Source organism: Harpia harpyja, chromosome 1 (assembly GCF_026419915.1).
Source record: "Harpia harpyja isolate bHarHar1 chromosome 1, bHarHar1 primary haplotype, whole genome shotgun sequence".
NCBI classification, from domain to species: Eukaryota; Metazoa; Chordata; class Aves; order Accipitriformes; family Accipitridae; genus Harpia; species Harpia harpyja.
The window spans coordinates 75,114,556-75,135,711 of record NC_068940.1 but is presented as its reverse complement, the minus strand read 5'-3'; the positions used below and the strand labels follow the sequence as shown (position 1 = coordinate 75,135,711).

Sequence of the window (21,156 nt, the reverse complement as noted above, 5' to 3'; positions counted from 1 at the left end):
AAGGTTTGTGACAAAAATAGCTGTACTGAAGCCATCCAGTAACTCAGCATATGGCACTAGCTAAAACTTAGTTTAAAAAAAAGACTTGGTAGTTGAGGGGAGGGGCAGATGGGAAGAAGAAAGTATGTAAGAGTAATGGTAAAAGGTGGGGTTTTTTTTTCCCCTCTCAGTATATTTGACTTTGGTGATACAAATGAGTATTTGCTTGAAATCAAGTGGGCCAGTTGAATAAATGATAATTACTCACTTGACCCTGCAGAAGCTTACACACATGTCTTGTTTTGTGCCTCTTTCAACAAAGCAGGGATTTTTTTTCAGTTTTGGCTTTTTGGATTACATTTGGACTATTTTGGAATACATTTGCTGCATCTTAAATAGTAAAATATAAACTGTACTTGATTGCAACACCCAGGCATCTGGCATGTCAGCAGAGCTTTACAATAGCAGTTAATGGTGTAAAATGAGTATTGTCCAGGTAGCTGTGTTATATCATCACTGCTGAAACAGGGATACCTGTACTGTGCACAATAAAAGCTGTAGTCTTTCCAGTCACGAACAGAAATGCTTGTAGTATCTTTGTGCTACGGGAGAGGTGACTGTCAGCAGCTCTTTGTCACCACTCCTTTGTCAACTATTAGTGCCTTCAGTACTTCAATTCGTAAAGAAGCTTGTGTGAATATTCCCTGATTTGCTTGTAGCAAAATATTAACCTGAGTCATAATTTTCTTATTTCTTCGAGTTCTTTTATTACTTTGTGTTGTGGAAAACGAACTGTAATACAGTTGAATATATTTCTGCATTTATGTTTGAAGAGAGACTAATTTCTCTTAATTACCAGCTGTAACAGTGTAACAGATGTGTAATGCTTTCATTATTCTGCCTTATTTTTAGTTTAGTATTACTGTGTAGCACTCTCTACATACATGGTATTTTCTACTGCAGAATAACAAGTGACCTTTTTCTTAGGACCTTTGGTTCTTTTTTCCCTGTACATTAATATTTTAGCGATGCAGAGCTACATGGTTTTGCTGCGGAAGCTCGAATTTTGTCGGTGCAAATCTAGTACTTCTCAGTGTTTGGCATCAGTGAAAGGAATCAATAGCTGTTGCCCCTTCTCTTTCCAGATGCTCTCTAAGTCCATTGAGCAGCTCAAGCAGCCTGGCAGTCACCTGGAGGAAGCTGAAGAAGAGCTTCACGGAGATCACTCGATGCAGGAAGAGCGAGCTCCTGCCAGCGGTGCCAGCGTTAGGGCTGAGAGCAGCAGTGCTGATGTGGATGACAGAATAGGACAGCAGGTGGGGGCTGTGAAAGTCAAAGAGGAGCCACCGGACAGTGACGAGGATGTTCAAACCCAGCAAATGGAATCTGGGGAGCAAGCTGCTTTTATGCAACAGGTAATAGGCAAAGATTTAGCTCCAGGATTTGTAATCAAGGTTATTATCTGAACGTCACGTACGTTTTCTAGGCTTTGGTAAGCATTTGTGTTTTGATTCACTGATCTAGCAAATCCTGATTTACTGTTCAAAGAATCTAACAAAGGCAGAAGTGTTGTATGCACACTTGAAAACATAGTGAAGCTCATCCTTATGGCCACTAATTGAGAAAATACCTGTTGCAGTCAACTACTCTACATAAATCTTTGCATAATAGCTGATAGACTTTGTATTAGCCCAGGATTACATTACATCGCTTAGTTCTAGTGAAAGAGAACATATCACTTAGCTTGTTGAGATCAGCAATTGCTGGAATTAGTTTCCAGACCTGATTGATGAAACATTCTTCTTCTCTGATTTTGAATCCTTTGACTTTTGCTTTCAGCTATGTGTATATACTGTATCATACTGTAGTCTTGAACACTGTTAACATTAGGGTATTTTTTCCCCAGTAGACAGGTACTGACTGCTACATCAGTGGTCCCAGGCTGGTGTATAAAGTATAATTTAGAGAAGAATACAAGGTGGATGTAAAGAGGCAAGGCAAGGCACTGTTTAAAAATGGCATTGTTTTCTTTTTTGCACTGCTTAGTTAATTTTTCGTTCTGTCTTATTTGATGATACAGTCTGCAGAGACATCCTTAAATGGAGCAGATGCAAGTACTGGCGAGAAGCAAAATGCAGCATTAAGTTCCAATCAGTTATCAGGATATTGCAGGAAAAGCACAGAACTGTTATCATTATCATCCGATATCCAATCACTTGGGGGTTTTTTTGAATAAAGACTAATCGTACAATATTGCATAACCTTTACCGCTAGGTCTCACAGACAAGTACTAAGATAACGACTGTGCATAAAATGCCAGCTGGGCAAAAGGAAACTTCAGATTGTCAGCGAGCATTTCACCACAGCTGAAAAGCGCAGTGCATGTGTGCAGCCAGTGAGCGGGCGTCCCTCTCCGTTGCTGTAAGATCAGGCAGAGCAAGGCTGGATGCAGTGCAAGGCCCTGTTTATTTAAGTCGATACTTTGTCAGGTCCCTGCTGTTCTCCTGCAGAAAAGTGATTTTGGGAGGGGGGGCAGGAAATGCCTTATGGAAACAGGAAGCCCAAGTGATTCATGTGCTGAGGAATGCGGGGTGGGGGGAGGCGGACGGGGCAGCGCTCCCTCTGTTTTTAAAGGCACTCTATGAATTGATTTATTGTCAAAGAAAATAACAAAGTGAGTAGGGAAATTGTTAAGGAAGCTTTCCAGTGAAACATTTCCTTCATATTCCCTTTTGATATGTTTACCTTGTTTTATAGGTTTACTTTCGTTAAGCTAGTTAAAGATTCATTGTATTAAGATCCCCTTTAATATGGATAATCCCAAACTGACCTGGAATCCTTGTCAGGTTTTTTTTCTATTAAAAATATTTATATTTCTAAAGCTGAGGTATTTTAAGGTGCAGTATCCTGTTTCAAGAGAGATAGGTGTTTTGCCAAATGTAGAAATTGTTCTAAAATGTTACTAGCATGTGTTGTTTACATTATGCTCTAATACTATTAAATCTCTTATAAAATGTTGCAACTTCTGAAGATACATTATCCTTTTTTCCTAGAAGGTCTCCAAACAAATGACTAAATAGTTGCTGTTAATATGAAATTCCTTAGGTAGGAAAGATTTATTGAGAAAAACACAGGTGATTTTTATGTGTGCTTCGTGGTTGAACAGAAATCTTTCTCCATCTTGGATGAAAAAAAATCACATTCACATTCAAAAAGTGAAGCATATAAAAATGAAATTATATGTTTTTCCCATTATTCTGTATAATTTTAATTTTCTTTGAAATCTAACTTCAGCCTCATAAAAAAGGGATAGTGCGTCTTTTAAAATACATTTTATTTGGGGAGAAACTTGCAAATGAGAACACTTTTGTACAATATCACTTCAAAGACATGTATTCACAAAAGACAGAGATATTTTTATAATGTCATTCAGGTGAGAAACCCCAATATTAGAGGACTTTAATTTCAGAATCTTTCAAATTTGGATAAAATTAAAATAGAGAAACTACCTGGAACCAGTGAAAAGGAAAACTGGGTTTAAACAACCACATTTCTAATTGATTATTGTCTCTTACATTTTAAATCTACTGTATTTATTATAATTTACACCCTTAGAGGTGATCTCTTGTTTTGTGTTGTAAATATATTCTGTTTGTATGTTCCCTTTTTTTGCCTTCTGATATAAGTCTCTTCCTTTCTCTAATAAAGTTTTTTTTTAAAAGATCCCCTTTCAGATATCTGACTTTGTGTAAATTTGATAACTTAGTTGTGCTTTTGCTTTGTATAACCAAACATGTTTGCTACACATCGTTGAAACCATTCAAGCTTTCAGGAGCAAGGTTTTTATTAGACTGTTCTTACAATAATTACACAAAGTCTTTTTTTGGTCTCTTGTTTTATCCTACATCAGCCATTATAAGTTTTAGTGAATGTGGAATAGTATTGATGCATGCTCATTTTCCCATCACAGCATCTGTCTTGAACATGTGATCATATGTTGTACCATATAGGAAAGGTAAAGGTGAATTCCAGTTTCTTGACTCCTAACTGCCCAAAATTCAGGTGAACTGAAATAATTTCCATGACATTTCTAAAACCTGCCTAAAGATGCTGATCTGAAACTGAGCTTATACTGACCTCTTTGATATTTCTCAAGATCTTTGCAAAACTAGAGTCCACCTATAAATATGTTGGTGAGGAGGGAATCCACGAACTTTGCAGACATTAAAGCAACTGCATAAGACAGTGAAGTCCTACTTTAGAGAAACACCTAAGCACTTCCATGAAGATGTTAAATGCTTTGTGACATTTCCTGAGCTTGGCTTCAGATCTACAGAGAGAAATAGTTTGTACTGCGTAACGATCCCTGTTGTACAGTACACGGATTACTACTACCAAAAGAGTTCAGAAAATTGTTGCATTCTGGCTCTTCTGACTGTTCATTTAAATCGCAAAGGCTCTTAACAGCTTTGATTCTGGTATAATTTTAACTAAAATAAAATGCTTTTAACAACATAAGTATGTAAGAATAAATATTTCCATAAATCAAATTTAATTATTTTCACTGATATACCAGCAAAGAAATGTTTAATCTGTAATACACCCCAAAAAATTAGATACAAAGTGAAGTTTTAGCTTAGGAAAGCTTAAAACTAGCATTAACAGTATAACATTATACTGCTTGCCCAATTGTTTATTATGCATTTAGAATCTTGTGTCTATAAGTAAATCATGCTTTTAACTGGGATTTGATTGAGATGCCTTTTGTTTAAATACTCATGTCAGAATTAGAAGAGCAGCCATAAATGTTTTCAATTTACAACATTCCCATTTTGGAGGCTACACCTAGATTTTTTTTTTCTAAATTACTTGTTTACCATTCATCAAAGCACCCATAACGAAAAAAATAATCACAATTTAATACAATTCACAAGCCTTTATCTTTTTCCAGGAATGATGTGCATCTCTTTTTTTTTTTTTTTTTTTTTTTGGAACAATAGATGTTTATTCTGTCCTGTTGCCCCCAAAATAAAGCCAGTATAGCTGTCAATTTAGAAGTAATTACTACTAAATGAGGGAAAATGCTTCGTCATATTTACATACTCAAGACAGACACACATTACTGGAATGTAGACACTGTAACTTTAGCCTTTTTTTTCATCTTCTGGCATTAACGAAATAGGATTAAAAGCTGAATGCCTCAGCAAAGCAAGAGCACTCCAGACACTACCACCACTCATCCTTTCTATTCAGCAATTCATTCGTGCACTATCTTCATTCCATCTTCATTATCATCAGGATCACTAAGACTTACTCCATATTACTTAAGCCAACTCTACCCTGTTTTTATCTTCACTGGCATTCTGAGGTAAAAAATCTATAAACATTAGTCCCAAGCACCAATCTAAAAATGTTTACTTATTTCTCCCCCTTATGAACACTTCACAATTTGCAGCTAAAATTAGCTAAGCCAAGTTAATTTCCTTATTGTATTCTGTCCCACTAGCAGCATGTCCTACTTATCCACTTAAGAAATGTTTGTTTGCTTTTCATTTATTTATTTAGTTTCTGATTTCCTTACGCAGTTCCCATCATCTGGGTGGTAGCGGGGCTTCTGTATCTCATTTCTCAGTGGAGGAATATAGCTTAGAACATGACGTGCTGAATTGCTGTTCAGGCAAACAGAAGAAGAGCATCCTGGATAAAATTATCTTCTCTGTGCTAGAGCAATAATCCCAGTGATTTTTGTGGAATTTTACCACTCTGTTTGGTAGACACTGTACTTTGCATTTGGTAGACTTTGTGCTTTGCATTTGTTTTTTTCTCTTCTAATTCAGCCTAATTCAGAATTAGATTTAAAGACAAAAAAAAAAAAAACAAACCAAACAATTAGCTCAAACTGCATAGCCAGCTGAAAAGCTGGGTTTCTTGGCCATGCTCAGTCACTCACACACCCAAACAGGACTGGGAAGGGGCATCCTTTAGGCATGTCCTGGTTTCTGGTCCCCATTTACTGAGCTCAAGCGTCACAGTCCTTTTGCTTATTTTGATTCTGGCCCCAAAACTCATCTAGCTCATACAGGATAACTTCCTAGCTACCTGGGGGCACACACAGCTATTGGAGACCCCCAAGGGTTATTTCATGAGCAGCTGAGAGTTAAAAGGGTACTAGCTTAGTAACTTGAAATCATTCAGCAATGTCTAATTCTCTGTGATGGCTACACGGGGGCTTTAGTCACTAGAGTTGTTTTGACAGACTAGATACTTACTTGTAAGTGATTCAGTCTCTTAATTAGCTGATTAAGTGAAACATTTTGAATCTGGCTCTGGAGCCTTTGTTGCTTTCCATAGTTGCCTTGAAGTAACTGTATTGACTCTTAACAGTACATAGCCCTGAAAATATAAGGGAGCTTGGTTGGAGGATACACTGTTAAAAGTACCCCTCTGCACACTTCGTCCTTCCAAGGTGGTAGCACGTCACAACATTTTTGGCCTTGAGAAGTGCTGTGAAGGGCAGGATAAATGGAAATGTAAGTTTTGAACAATGTCATACTTCCAAATAAACCTGCCACTGCCTCTCCTCCCTCCTAAATGAGACTGCAGCTGCAGTCTTATATATATTAGCTCAAGTCACCTTTTTTTTTTTTTTTTTTTTTGGTAGGCTACCTTAGTTGTTTCCTTTAACTGTGCAGCCAGTAAGAGAGACACTGACCTTTTACCTTTCTGCCCTTCCTCAGGTCTGTGAGTGCACAGTCCTGGTACAATGCCTACATAACACAAGCTGTCATTATGATTTCTGGGATCAAGCTTGAGCCATAGGCTGGATGGATGGGGCGAGGGGGTGGAAGAGGGTGTAGCTGGATTTGTTCTGCAAAAATTTTTCATTCACCTATATGAGGGTAAGCCCCATCTGAATAGTTAGCCAGCTTTCTGTCATCTTTAGTCTTAGGGGCCTGTCCATCTCTATCAAGTTTCTAACTATGGTCTTTGAAAATTATGCTACAGGAAGAATAATAATTCTTTTTTTTAATGCCAGTTCTATGTGAAAGTGCATAATAATGAGAATGATTACAAGTAATTATTCTTTCCCAGTAGGATTTAAAAATGATCAATTTTTTTCAAAATATCAAATCTACTTTCTTAATGATTGCCAAGATTATTATTTTTGTTTGTCTCCTATTGTAAACTTTCAGTTACAGAAGGCAATAAGACTTATTTTATCACATAATTAAATCAAGACCTGAATTGTCTGACCAAGCATATGGCATTACAACATAACAAAATTATTTCATTTCACTGATACCTGCACAGAATAATGTTGATATTGCTTTTATTTTTTGATCCAAGATTTTTTATGCTTCTTTTCCCCCTCCAGCACCTCAGTACTTTTCTTACTGCTCCCTTTTGTCAGAGAAAGCAGCTCGTAAGGAGACTGCTGGGGCAACACTAGGCAGAGTTACTTAATCAGGGGTACATAGCTAGCATGAATCGAAAGTCTGTAAGTCCAGATCCCAGTAATTATCACTTCACATTTTGACAGTCAGATCATACTACTTTCATACCATTGGGCAATTTATCATTTCCTGTATCAGACAGCACGGGGTTTTATTATTATTATCATTGAAGAGGATTATGTGTTCTTGGAAAGCTGCTTCTTTAAATGCTTCATTTTTGGAAGAATTCTGTCGTGACCTCTGAATGTCTCTCTGTCAGTCACACATACGCACGCACACACAAGTTTTCATTTTCTTCCTTTCCTTAAAATATGAGAGTGAATAGATGCATGCCTCAGTATACTGCTGGCTAAATCTTCATAAAGCTCCGTTGTTCAATGTCCTGGAAGAGCAGGTCAGCCCGAATGCCTTTGAGACATAGGTGCTCTAATGCAGAAAGCAGTGCATAATCTGTCTCCTCTCATGTTCTGGCCTGTGACCTTTGGATCCCCAGGAGACCAAGGAGGTCTTTCTGTTCATATTGCCTGTATTTCCTCAGCAGAGTCTCGTGAAAACTACAGCTATGAGATTGCAGCAACGCAGCGATGGCAAGGGCTTAAGAAGGCTTTGCTCAGGTTCTCCGCAAAGCAGCTAGTGAAGCATGGAGGATTCAGTCTGCAAACCTTCCCTTAGTCTTTTCCTTTTGCTCCCATCAAGAAGGCCACCGTGATAGTTTTTAGGTGGCAGCTCGCAGATTTTTAAAGCAGTTCTCTAGTATTGAACAGAACCAGAAGGAGGACAAGGCAGAAGTGCTGTTGGGAGGTGCTCACCCCCTGTGCACAGAGGGATAGCTACGTAGACCAGTTGCTTCTAAGGCTTGCTCTCCTAGATCTTCCTTTACTGAAAATAAAAGTTGAAGAGTTATTACACATCAGAGAGCACAGCTCCATCACTCAGCTATCTGACTGCACACAGGCACAGGTAGTGACCAGGTTTCCCTGATTTCTCACCCATTTTGAACCATTTTGACACCTTGCCTTAGGGCATCAAAAGCTCCCAAGCCCAACAGCACATCCCTTGACATCTTCCTTTCTTTCTGGAACTTTTTGGTTCTCGCCATTTACCTAAATTTGAACAGGTCTTTTGTCATAGTTTCCCATTAGTTTCTGCATAGTTTTCAGTTTTCTGAAGCTACTGACTTTATACGGAGAGCTTCAAAAATTCTCTGTTAGTGTTTCTGACAGAAAAATAAGAATGGCAGTGCTGAATACAGGTGCCATCGCCACAGGCTCAGCCCAGGGACATCTGACTTCAATAGCTCTGATTTGGCCATTTCTGCAGGTAGTTAGGCCTCACTAAGGGTGCTAATGTTTTCAGTTAAAATACATGCAGCATTACCCTTTGTGCTGTGTGAGCGAGTTTCTTCATAAGAATCTCCATCCCTTCTCAGGCAGCCTCTGAGAACACAAACACAGGCAGTGCAGGACCAGCAAGAAAAAAGGAACAGGAGCAAGATTCATTCCCGCAGCAACAGACTGAGAATAAGCATGGGGACTGTTACTTTTCTGTGTTGACAGATAATGCACTAAATGAGCAGGCTGCTCATTTTCCCAAGTTGATCAACTGCTTTCAAATTAGGTACTATTATATGTCACTATGATAGTAGCTTGGACCCTCCTGTAAAAGAAGTAATCCTTTCTTTCACCTCTGGCCCTTTTCCTCCAGCTTTTAATGAAAGAAAAAGACTGAAAGCACATTAACTCAGTTTCATTTTCAAGTTCTGCTTTCGCACAAAAATCTGTAATTTGATGAGAAGCTAGTTAGGGATGAGCTGGCCGGGCAGAGTTTTGCAGTCAGCATGCTGAAGCCGGTGCTCATTCCCAGCTCCATCTGGGCCCAGCTCTCTGAGCGATCTAGTAGCTGCACTCTCGAGCCTTGCCCCATTTCATTGGCAAGTGGTTCCCACAGCCATTAACCACTGAGATGCTTTCAGGCTGTGAAATTGGTTGGCATAAAGGACATTCAGTCAGAGAAGAGGCAGCGGGTTCAGTCTGGTGGGATGTCATACCCACAGGAGCACAATGTTTGTGAAGCTGCTGTCGTAAAGGTGAGCTGCAGGTGGTCACCACAGAGAGACAGTTTCATAACACAGTTTCCTTCGTAGATTTGGTTTTCAGTCATGGCCCCTAGGATTCGATACTAAGTGGATCATTTAAGCCTGAAAGGATACTGTGAACTTAGCTGGTCAATGATAGAAAGAAGTCACTGTTTGATTCTCTTTCTTCCTGTCATGGCCACCTGCACATTTAGTGTCATTGCAAAAGGCTGAATATTAACTTATAGACAGGTACTCAACATGGGTTAGGTATATTAGAGAAGAAACATTTTTGGAAGCTCTTTACATCTTACCAGGATCAGCTCTACTGTGTCTACCTGCTCTTCTGCACGATTACTTCAGCTAGTAATTAAGGAAATCATAAGACAGGGCACTTAATGCTTGATGCATAACAAGTTATTACCCATGTAGTGCTGGTATTTCCTATTTTTTCTTTCTTCTGCTTTAATATGGATGCTAAGTATTGAAAAGGAAAATAAAAGACTTCTCAGGTGAGGAGTTTAGAAGTGGAGAAGGATTTGGCAAGCCATAAAGGAGGGACACAATCCCACTGAGGTTAGTTGCATTCAACCTGCAGAATCCTGTAAATGTAACGTACGTCAAGAAGGACCAATATATACATATTTTGCTCTCTGTTACAAAGTTCATCCATTGAACTAAGAGTTTGGGCCTCAGAAAACAAGGAGATTCAAGCCATGCAGCTGACTACACAGCTGAGATACTCTATGCAAAATGAGAAGCTGGAAAATACTGTCTCACAACTTGACCTCTACCAAAACCCAGACCCAGTCCTCAGCTATCGCCTTCTCCACAGATCACTGTTACAGTGCTGTCGCATCAGAAATGAACAACTACTGGTCACTACTGCTGCTGTACTCAATCCCTGTGTTGCGTAGCTTCTGAGAAGTGCTGTGCTGGAGGAGGTACTCAGGGCTTATAGCAGGTCTTTGGAACAAGGAATAGGACAGGAACTGGGACAGGTAAAACAAAACTGTCCAAGTCCTTTGGTCAGAGTAATTCACCAAGGGCATCACCGAGAGCAAAACTGAATTACTTCCTTTAACATTGTTAGAAGCCACTGAACTGAATTTCACATGCTTTCATAGGTCTAGGTACACGACTGTGTTATAAGAGCAAAGAAATACTACCAAGTTCTCTCTATAGGCTACATCTCCTCTGTGCTGCTGAAGCAACTGTGGTGGTTCACAGGGATGGAGGCTTCTCACAGCTTATAGCTTATGTCCCTAAAAGGGGTAATGCTGGAGAAGCACCAAAAGGTGAAAGGCAGAGCCGCTTTCCACAAACATATTTTGCAAAATCAGGGGAACAATTACACCCAAAGCTACCACAGTGTTTCTCCCCTTCAGTGAATAACTCCTCACCAGAAACTTCTCCAGCCCCTTCTCCCTCCTGCGGTTGTCCCCTGCTGTACCAGCCCCTCTGCAAAGCTCTCCAGATTTCCAGCTCTCCATTTCTGATGACCAGAAGGCATAAGAGATCCTCTTGGGAAAGGCCACGAGCCTTTAGTTACTGCTGCTTCACACACGGACTTGGCCACCCCATGGCAGGGGTGGCTCCTGGCACGGAAGGGACAGTGGCTGGAGGCCAGCCAGGAAGCAGGGGCAGAGGATGGAGAGGCATCCTCCTCGTGCCGGCACTGCTGTGGGACATAACGGGGAGGGGAGGCAGAAGAGGTGAAGCAACAGCTGTAAAACGTCTTACAGGACACCTTGTACTTAGGCTCGAGAGCCCTCCTCAGCTTGGAGAGCAGCTCCATCCCCTCCTGAGGATGACAACATTACTTCAGCCAGAGGCTCCAGATTTCCACCTTCTACCTGCTGCAAAGAACTTTCTCTATTGTTTTTGTTCTTAGAAGACAAGATAGTACAAGGGATTAACTGCTTTGCTGCTTAACTGATCATTTTAACCCATTTTATAGAAAGTTCAGGCTAAACAATTTAAGTTGAAATGCAATGATCCTTTCCGGGAAGAGTTCAGACAGTTAAAGAAATGTTAGAGAGAGAGCGCGCGCGCACTCTGCCAGCTACTACCAGCATGAGTCGTTGGTTTTCACTTTCCTGTCATTGTTGTTTCTTTTAACTATTTTAGATTCACTGTTAAGCACAAGTTTTCCTGATCAAATAATGGAGATGAGTTAGTAAAGAAAGCATTCAAAGGAGTAGAAGAAAAAGGTCCCAATTCCTAATTCTCCATACTGACTACGTCCTGAGTCTCACTTCGATAGCTTGAGAAATACTGTAACTGCTAAAGATTCAGCCAAGAGTATCAATGTTCTGTCATCTTTGTTACACTACTTTTTAAAGATAAATTGACATTTATTTTTCCAGCTGAAAGCCTGTACTTTGATTTCATTGAATTATCATCAATTATTAAACTTAATACCGTAGTTCAGTGCTGGACCTGAAATTGGAAGCACTGAAGTTTCTGTTGTTTCTTATCTGAGCATTGTGGGTCAAGGAGGTAGATAAAGTGAAGATGGAATATCTAAAATGCTTATGAAATTATTCAGTATATATTTCACCAGAAAATGGTGAGATGCATTTTTAATTTACTTTCAAGGACAGGTTTTCATGTCCTGAGACGGTTTTCCCCAAATTCTTAATTCTCTTCATGTTAAGAGCATTTTGCAGTCTTCAGAATTTATCACATGTAGGAAATGTTCCTGTACGTCATGTCCTAAAAATCTCAAGGACTGGACATTTAACTCCATGACCTCACTGATTAATAGCTCCTTCCAAACTGATTTGCAGCCTTTTCCCAATTGTGCAAAACCATAACAAAACAGAAATACCAGTGATTTAATCTGGCATCATCAACCACTGAAAGATGAGTCAGAAATAGATTAGCAAGTGTTCTAGTTGATCTTAATAGTCCAGTGACAAGTGAATTTAAGGATGACAGATGATCCCACTGACTAGCAATTCTTCTGACTGTATTATGGCATGGATAAACATGCTGTCTTTTCTAACAACTGGCCATGAAAACGAAGAAATTTGAGTTCATATTGCTGTGGAAAACAGAACTGAAACAACAATTCCTTTTTAATATATGTTTGGAGGGCCTGACTATTGCAAAAGACTGACAGAAAAGCATTAGGATTTCAGTTTGTAAGATACCCAAGACGTTTCTCTTAACTTTACTGGGAGGATTTATTTTTTTTTTTTTTTCCCCCTCTGAATTGGAGCATCAGCACTACCCTCCAGTGTAAACCCAGTAATGCTTCCTGAATGTTCACATGCTCAGGGCTTTTTGAGCTGCACCTTTAAAAATAAATAAATAAGGAATGAACTCGTTTGGCATTTCAGGCCAATGACCAAAGCCAGGGAGCCTGGTGAGTATGCTACTACATTCCCTTTAACTTTATTTTTGTGGGCATCATGCATTTTTATACATTTCCCTGAACCAATGTAATATAAAAGATTTACTGTTACAGTTTGTGTGTGGCCAGGCAATGGCATATGGAAAACATGTTTCCTGCTATTTAATTTAATTACTCTAATCACGTGCCAGCCCCAGGCATGTCATTCTGGACCTCTGAGGCTCTTTGTCTGTCAAAGAGATGGACAATATCTTGGCTTTGTTTAGTTGCTCTGCAGGCTGCAGATAAAACCACTGAAATACTGACTGTTTGTTTAACCAAAACTTTGCATTTTAACCATTTGGCTTTGATTTTTTGTTTTATAAGAAAAGATGACATTTTGGCCTTAGTGAGCTGAAAAGGAAATATTAGGGATATGAAGAAGAACTGTCACTTTCGGGGCTTAATAGATGAAAAAGAATACTCTAGCCTTCTGGTCAGAAATCAGCTCTGTTAGCAGAAACTTAAGACATGCATCGCTGATTTTAGAGTTGCCTGTTAGCAAGGGCAGCTGGAAAAGTCCTGTTTATAACTGCTCCTTTCCAATATGGTTAGCCCTTCATTCAACAGTTTCAGTAGATTTTTGTTTCTTTGATTTTAATACATGAAACTGTAATGGGTGAGAAACTAATTAAGATTCCATAGCAAACAATCATACCAATAATGTTGCATCCAGCCATAAGTTAGCTTTTATGTTAACACTCTACAGTTATTTTTATATAAGAATTTTCTGCCAATTACAGCTTTAAGTCTTTTGACAAAAATTTAAGAGCAGATAGACAGTTTACAGTACTCCATTCATATTATAAATCCCAAATCTACAGAGAAATTAATCACACACTTAGCTTTAAGTATGTGCTTAACACCACCACTTCCTTCACTTGTAAGCAAGCACTCAAGTCCATGTTTTCCTGCATCCAGAAACGATACAAAAGAGTACTTTACACTGTATGAGGATATCATTTCTAACAATCACATTGCCAGAAGAGGAAAGAATAAGAACCAGCTTTTAATCAAATTAGTTCCATCTTATAAGGAATTACTACATGTAGAAAGACTTGTCTATTCTTGCATTTTTGGAAAATGAATGAACTTCAGTTACTGTAAGTTTCAACAGTAAATTAATCTACGTCTTTGTACGGTAGTGTGCCAGCATCCTGCTACAGTAGTTTTCAAACTATGTTGTATGGAAGAGGGTGGGCAGAAGGTCTATGAATATGCTCTCAAGAAGTCTATATCATCAGAGGGAAACATTGGATGGGATGGGATGCAAAAAAGGAAAGCATCTATCTGAGCAGAGTTTACACATTTCTGATATATCAGTGTATGGTTCTCCAACTGGCTTTACTTTCCCCCATTTTCTAGCTGAATCAATGAGATACAATAAATAAAAATTATTTCCTCTAAGTTACACAGTTCAGCAATGCAAGAATTAAACATTTTGTTACTATATACTGAATTACAGCTCCTGTCCCATTTAGCTTTGAGCTAACCACTAGATGACACTACTTCCCACTTACTAACAGGTGGGGGCATATGCTCCCATCTCCCCATATACCCATTCATGTATTTACATGCTTGACCGAAGAACTTCAGAAAGAACATTATACAGAAATTGCCTTCACCACTATACATTTTGATGAATTTTGTGTGTATACACATAGGTATTTATATGTGTGCATGAAGGTGTACACAAGCATTACAAGCTGTGGGCATGTGTCTTTGCATGATTTATAGAAAACATGTATTATAACTCACTATGTGAGTCTTTAGGGTGTTGTAACTTAGCAAGTGTTGATGACAGCTCTACTTAAAAGAAACCAGAGGAACTCCAAGAAAAACTTAAAAGGCTCGAGTTTGTGGAGAACATTCCCCTTGTCCCCTACCTCCCCTGCCTGCTCCACCCCTCCCCCCCCAAAAAAGGGGGGGGGGGGCTACTATATTGGCTTCTGTGGTGTGATTCTGGAAAGACTGGGCACAGGGGAAAATATCACGCTGAGGAGTCAGGCAAGAGCAGGCTGCACTATTCAAGTCCAAAAATGACAAACTGTGAGGAGAAGGAGAAAGACACAGAAGGGCTGTCATGCATATCCATAAGGTGGCTGCTGCTGTGGTTTTTAAATTAGGAAGAATGAACTTTCCAGAAGGATGTGTGGAAAGAATCCCACATTTCTAAAAGGCTGATTTTCAGAAATCCAGAAACTCCAGATTACTCAAAAAGCAGCTCCTCCAAAGTTACATTTATGCTACTAAATTGCAGGCACAAGGATATGAGGATATGGAATTGGCGTAGTAGCACCTTCAGATACACTTTTATTTTTGCCTATGTCAACAAGCATCTTGCTTTGTTAAGATTCATCTCAATGATTTATAACACTCTATAACACTATAGCTCTACATGCGCTATAACTGTAATACCCAAGTAGTGTGATATACTTCATTTAAAGAGTATTTTAGATAGCCATACTAAAATGTCTTTAAAATCTGCCTGTTGTCTACTAGTATGCCAATGTACTACCCATAGTCAAAACAAAAGTATGAATTACTTTTTGATTTAGTAATCTAAATTTGAAATATTGAAGATCGTCTTCATTTTGCACCTATTTTAATCCTGATCCCCCACAACTGTGGCAATACAGGTTGGGTACATCCTTGTCCTCATCCTCTATCACATTAGCCAAGTACTTCTGTACTCCTGTCAAAGGGAACCTGCAAGCAGGGAGGGTGAGCCTCCTTGCCTTGAAAGGAAGCTCTGCTCTGTTTACATTTCACATTCTATCACAACCCGTTATTTTAACAATATTTCTTCTGTTTTAATGCAAAGAGCTGCTACTAAAGTACAGTAAAGCTTTACAGTCATGTAAAATGAAGTCCACATAGTGTCTACCTAGCACTAGATTAGCACGCAAGGTATTTCTGCTAATAAACCTTTTTTGTTACATCAAGTTTGTCATAAGAGATACAAGCTCAATTGCTGACATGTAGGACTTTCAGAAATTACATTCCCTTAATAGTGTCAGTTTTGCTGTATCAATGCAACAATTCAGTTAATGTAATGTTTCCTGTAGTTCTGTTGAATGTTTGGGAATTGTATTTACAGATAAAACCTATCCCACTTACAACTAAATTCTTCTAGCTTGCAACAGTGTAAGTTGATAGTCCCTATAAAAAAACCAATGATACACCATAGACATAGCACCATATTTACAAAATTATGTTTTTAAAGTCATTTGTCAACAAAAAGAGATATGTTTATCTATTTGCAACCAACAACTTAACTAGATCCATGTAAGAACTGAGATTTTCTTAGCAGTTTGAGGGTGCCCAAGTCCTCAGGAACAACAATGGCTGGAATCAAGGCTACCTAAATTGCAACCATAAGCAATGTAATTAAAATCAAAGATATAGTTTTGTCCTGTGCATGTGTTATTTGGACAGGTTAATTTATTGGGGATTATGGATCTGAGGAGAAAATACATTAATCTTAAACATAAAATAAGAGAAAGGCTGAGAAATAATGTTAGCCAGAGGTTTTGCTTGTTTATTAAAATGCTGCCTTGTATTTAATCTAAACAAGTGTAATTACTTTTTCAGACTTTGATTTCCTCTGCAAATCTTGCACTCTTACTTTTCGTTTAGACAGGACATTTATGTGAACTGCTTCTTTTTCACCAATTTCCTACAGTTTCTTAAATTTGTCAGTGAACATGCTTGAGCATCCCTCCAAAGACTTCTTAGGAAGCGAAAAAGCTCTCCAGTCTATTTGTAGCTAAGCATGAGCTCCAGGAAGGCTAGCTACAGTATACAAAAGCAGGCAAGACAAGAAAGCAGCTTATCTTCAGATCTGAATCTGGGACTTGCTGCAGTAAAAATACCCTGTTGATGCATACGTGACCTATGTAGGGACAAGTTCCCTGCTCAGTCTGATTGTAAGAGCACACAGTGTAAGCTTTTGCATTGCTTTTGAAGGAAGAGAGATAAAAAAGAAGTTTTAAGTCACTTTTGTTCTCTCCTTCTGACAAAAGGACTGTAATCTAAATTATAGCAACCCAAGAAATGCAGTCCTTTGGGGCTAGCCTCTTTCCTTTCTCAGGGCTGGGAGCCTTAGGAGCAAAGCAGCTTGGTTATACCTGCTACACTTGTGGAAAAGAAATTATGACTTAATGATGTTTCACTCTTGCCCTGTAGCAAAGGACTTCTTGTTAGTTGGATCCGAGATGGCAGCAGGAAAAAAAACCTTGAAAGGCAGCAAAACTACCTCAAAGTACAAACTGTGCGAGCCATCAAATGGATGCGAACCAAATTCAGAAATTGGAAAGTAAGCTATGCAGCTTTGCACAGCCCTGGAAATGATTTATAAGCAAATACTTCAAAGTCCTCCTTCCTCTCTCACTCCCATGTATTACTGAGGCAGTAGGAGCAAGCATTCTGGAGCAGTGCAAATGGTGACTGAGGTAACAAACAGCCAAATATGGCCTTTGGCATAAAGCTGCCTTCACATCTACTGGGGACACACACATGCCTTTTGACAACTGCTGTGAAAACTCTGTCTGTATAATCTGAAGTCATTGCATTTGGATTATCATTTTAACTGCCTTGCTGAAATTTTTGCTTCTGTGCTAAAACAGGATTTGGATTAGAATAATCTACCATGTTATAGACTATATCAAACTCTCAATTCCAATGCATAGTATGGAGCAATGCAGTTCAAAACATGTTTTAAACTGAGCATATACCAGTGGAGTTTTATTTTCAATAGGGAGGGGAAAAAACCAAAAAAGTACCCTTCCATGCATGGCTCTTCAGGCAGTTTATAGTGAGGACTTGTTAGGAGGAGTTATTACTTCCCCACACCTTCAATAGCATCAAGAATTCCTTTTAAGCTAATCTGAAGACAAAACCATTCAGGGTTAAACTAAGTCCTATGACAATTCAGTGAGATTTTGATCTCAATAGATATTAATTTGGTCTGGTATTTTCAAATCTACCTTTTAACTAAGGCAGCAATGGTGAGGTTCTTCTGTACATAGAATCATGTGTGATGATGTTTCCTGCAATGGTAAGATACATTTCTTAGCTCACAAGGAATGCAAGAGACCACACAGGCAAAAACCCAAACCTCACCAAAAAACCCAAACCCAACACCAACAAACAAATAAATAAATAAAAAAAGAAAGACAAGAGAGAAAAAACAGAAAAAAAAGCATCAGCAGATACAAAAAAGAAATCGCTTCAAGCTTGCTAGAGGGAAGCTCTTGAATTTTGAAACTATCTCTGTGAAATGTGTTACACCTACAGCACAATCCCTTTCTAGCAGTTGATCATTTTACTAAAATTGTTGTAATAGCTAGTTTTACTCACTTGAGGTAGTGAGTAGTGTCCAAGGCAAAAGATTTATAGTTTGCTCCGGGTATAATGGTATGAGAGGAACTGGCTGCCAAAAGGGACTGCGATTTGAAGAGGGCGCCTTTGGTTTGGTAGACGGTGTATTTGTTCTGTGGCTGGATTTCGCTAGAAGAAGTTGTTTGATGCACAGGCCAATGATAACTATCTTGGGAGAGGGAGAAACCCAAATCCTCCAAGTTTCAGGGAGAGAGCAGAATGAAATACTTTGGTATGTGGAAAAAAAGAAGATAACAAACTCCATGGCAACATGAAGTAGATCAATTCATGGGGCATTTTGTGGTTTATCACTTAAAAAAAAAAAAAAAAAAAGATTTATTGACCCCCAAATCATGGTAAATTTTAGTATTAATTGGACCTCTTTTGAAGACTAAGCTGCCTGAGAAGAGGAGACAGTAGTTTTGGAATGGAGCCCTCAGCCTTAGAAATAACACTGCTGGTTTGGCTTTGCTTCCAATATTGTTGCCTAGTTTTAAAGCTTTTCAGCAGGACTTCACTCCAGTCTGGTGACCAGCGTGAATCACTGTGGAGTAGATTAACACAGTGTTTTCCCAAGTGTCTAATCTCATTTTAGGATCAGAATACAAACAGCAGCAAAGCATCCTTAAGACCCAAGGAGTCCTAGGAGCAAGCCTGCAACTCAGCCCCAGTCTGCATTCACGTTACCTCAGGCTCCACGGCATTCCTTGGAGTATCCAGAATTCTTCGAAAGTTGTGACATTTCTGCTCTGACCTAAAGCTTTACCTTTGCACACTGAGTGCAGCTCTTGGCTTGCCTGTGAGAATGGTGTTACATGTATAACATCTTATCCTCTCAATCCTGCCTGCTGAGTGGATTCTTCCTTTCAAGCTCACTTTTTATTGCTGGAGGGAGAGTTTTCAGAGGAGCTGTGTCTGTATTCCTTCTCTTTTGCTTGATGTTTTTCCTGCAATTTTAACAGTCCCGAAATCAGGGAAGAGCTTTGCACTTTTTAACCAGCCTCAGTCCTTCCAAGAAGCAATGGCTGAGAGACACTGATTGAATGTTTGCTAAGCTGTTTGCATACCTCCATGAGGAGACCAGGCTAGTCGAATGCAGATTAAGGTCTTTTCAAGTTGTTAGCCAGAAAATTCCTTTATTGTTGCTGCATTTGGCATTTTGACATGAAGAGATTGATCAATATAATTTGAAAAAAAAAACAAAACCCCAGAAAAAACCCAACAAAATCTGCAGCCCATGTATGAGGATTAGAAGATATAAAAAGAATTAGGAAACATAGCAAGAAGTGATTCCAACTCACTGATGCCGAAGGGAATGTGCACAAGAAGGGACAACAGTAAAAGATGTGGCAGGGAACAATAAAGCATGCATAGAAATGAAGAAGGACAAGTTAGGTGTTAAGCATGCTTCAACAGAGTTCAGGTCATTGACCATTACAACATATAGGGATTCTTGTGAAGTCATTTTAAGTAAAACCACTAAAGTGCTTAGGCACCTATTTTGAAGATGCCTACTTGCCTGTATGTGTGTGATTTCCTCAAAGGTCCATGCAAGTAATGCAAGTGCGTTCTCTGCTATCTAAGGAAAACATTTGTGTATGCAAAACCACCACCAACGCCAAAAGAGCTCATGTGTGAGAGGAGCCTATATAACTAAAGGTGGAGAGAGCAGGCCCATAGACAGTCCCCTCAGGAGGTAGGAGATGTGTCACAATCTAAGTCACTTTATAGACTCTGAGGATTATTATATACTTCTCTGTGTATTAAAGGATGATAGGTTTGTTTAAACAAAAAGCAACACCACTAAAATTTGTATGTAAAATTCCCAGCTTTCCGTAATAAAAAGCTGAAGGGAGGGTTCCTTAAAAACGTATCATATGAAAAATTACCAACAATATTTTGAATATATTACGAATTAAAATGAGCGCACATTTTTACATGTCACTCCACTGCCTTTTCTCATGTTATGGTTAGGTCAGAACTAAAAAAAATACAGGGACTTTAGTAAGTACCATAATATAAAATTATATGTTGATTTTTCCATGGGCTATTAATATCTTGTTACTGTGAGACTGTACTGGTTGGTGGTTTCTGGTTTAGTGGTGTTTGGCTTGTAGGTAAAGGAAAAAAGAAAAAAAAAATAGAACAAGACCACCTCTGACATGAATACTGACCTCCAACTGCTATTTTATGTAAATATTTTTTGGTTATTTCCACATTTTTACCTTTAATAGGAATTAAATAGCATTATATCTTCTTAGACTGTATACATTTTTGTGCATGCTCAAAAAATATGTGCAGAAATACTTTTATCTTGCTTACAAGTTTCACTAGTATCCAGATCAAGACTCTCTTAACTTCTGGATCCTGGGTGGAATTCCAAGAGACATTCCAGTGGGTAATAGAGTAGAAGATGTAAAATTGCTTGTAAGGGGGAGAGTAGAATTTTCTTTCTCAATCAGTCACAGGAGAGGGTGGGAAAAGCAGTGTAGGAGTGGTGCCTAATGTGTTCTCCTAGGGCAATGCCTTTTAGACACTCCTAAACACACTGAGTCATAATCAGACCTGCTTTCCTTCTCCCCTTGTTTCAAAAAGAATTGTATTCCTAAATATCTAATAACAAAACATTGAAGAAGTTCCATTTTTATCTCTAAGACAAACTCGAATTTCCCTTTGCTTGTCAAATGACTCAGAATTAGGAGACTGAAAATGTTACCACATAGCTTGTAAAGGTCAGTGGTATTTAGTTATTGATATAAAAGCCTCAGTGAGGGACTGCATTTGTAGGGGGTTGCTAATGGAATACAGAGCCTTTCGCCTTTGGGTCACTGGATCAAATCTGTCCCTTGTGGATAGTGACCAATGTT

At 38.9% G+C, this 21,156-nt stretch overlaps 1 protein-coding gene across 17 annotated transcripts in view; it reads left to right on the top strand.

Moving 5' to 3' along the window:
- Nucleotides 1-21,156, top strand: part of HDAC9 (histone deacetylase 9) — a 498,787-nt gene that overhangs the window by 304,307 nt on the left and 173,324 nt on the right. For 16 of the 17 annotated variants that reach the window (XR_008237086.1, XR_008237087.1, XM_052800654.1 and 13 more), the window contains one exon: nucleotides 1,125-1,394. Coding sequence is in view for 15 of the 17 variants with exons in the window: in XM_052800654.1 (XP_052656614.1) it covers nucleotides 1,125-1,394 (270 nt within the window). In the remaining 2 variants the exon portion in view is untranslated. Of the gene's footprint in view, nucleotides 1-1,124; nucleotides 3,703-21,156 lie in introns of those variants that run through there. The other variant, XM_052800703.1, reaches the window with a different exon arrangement.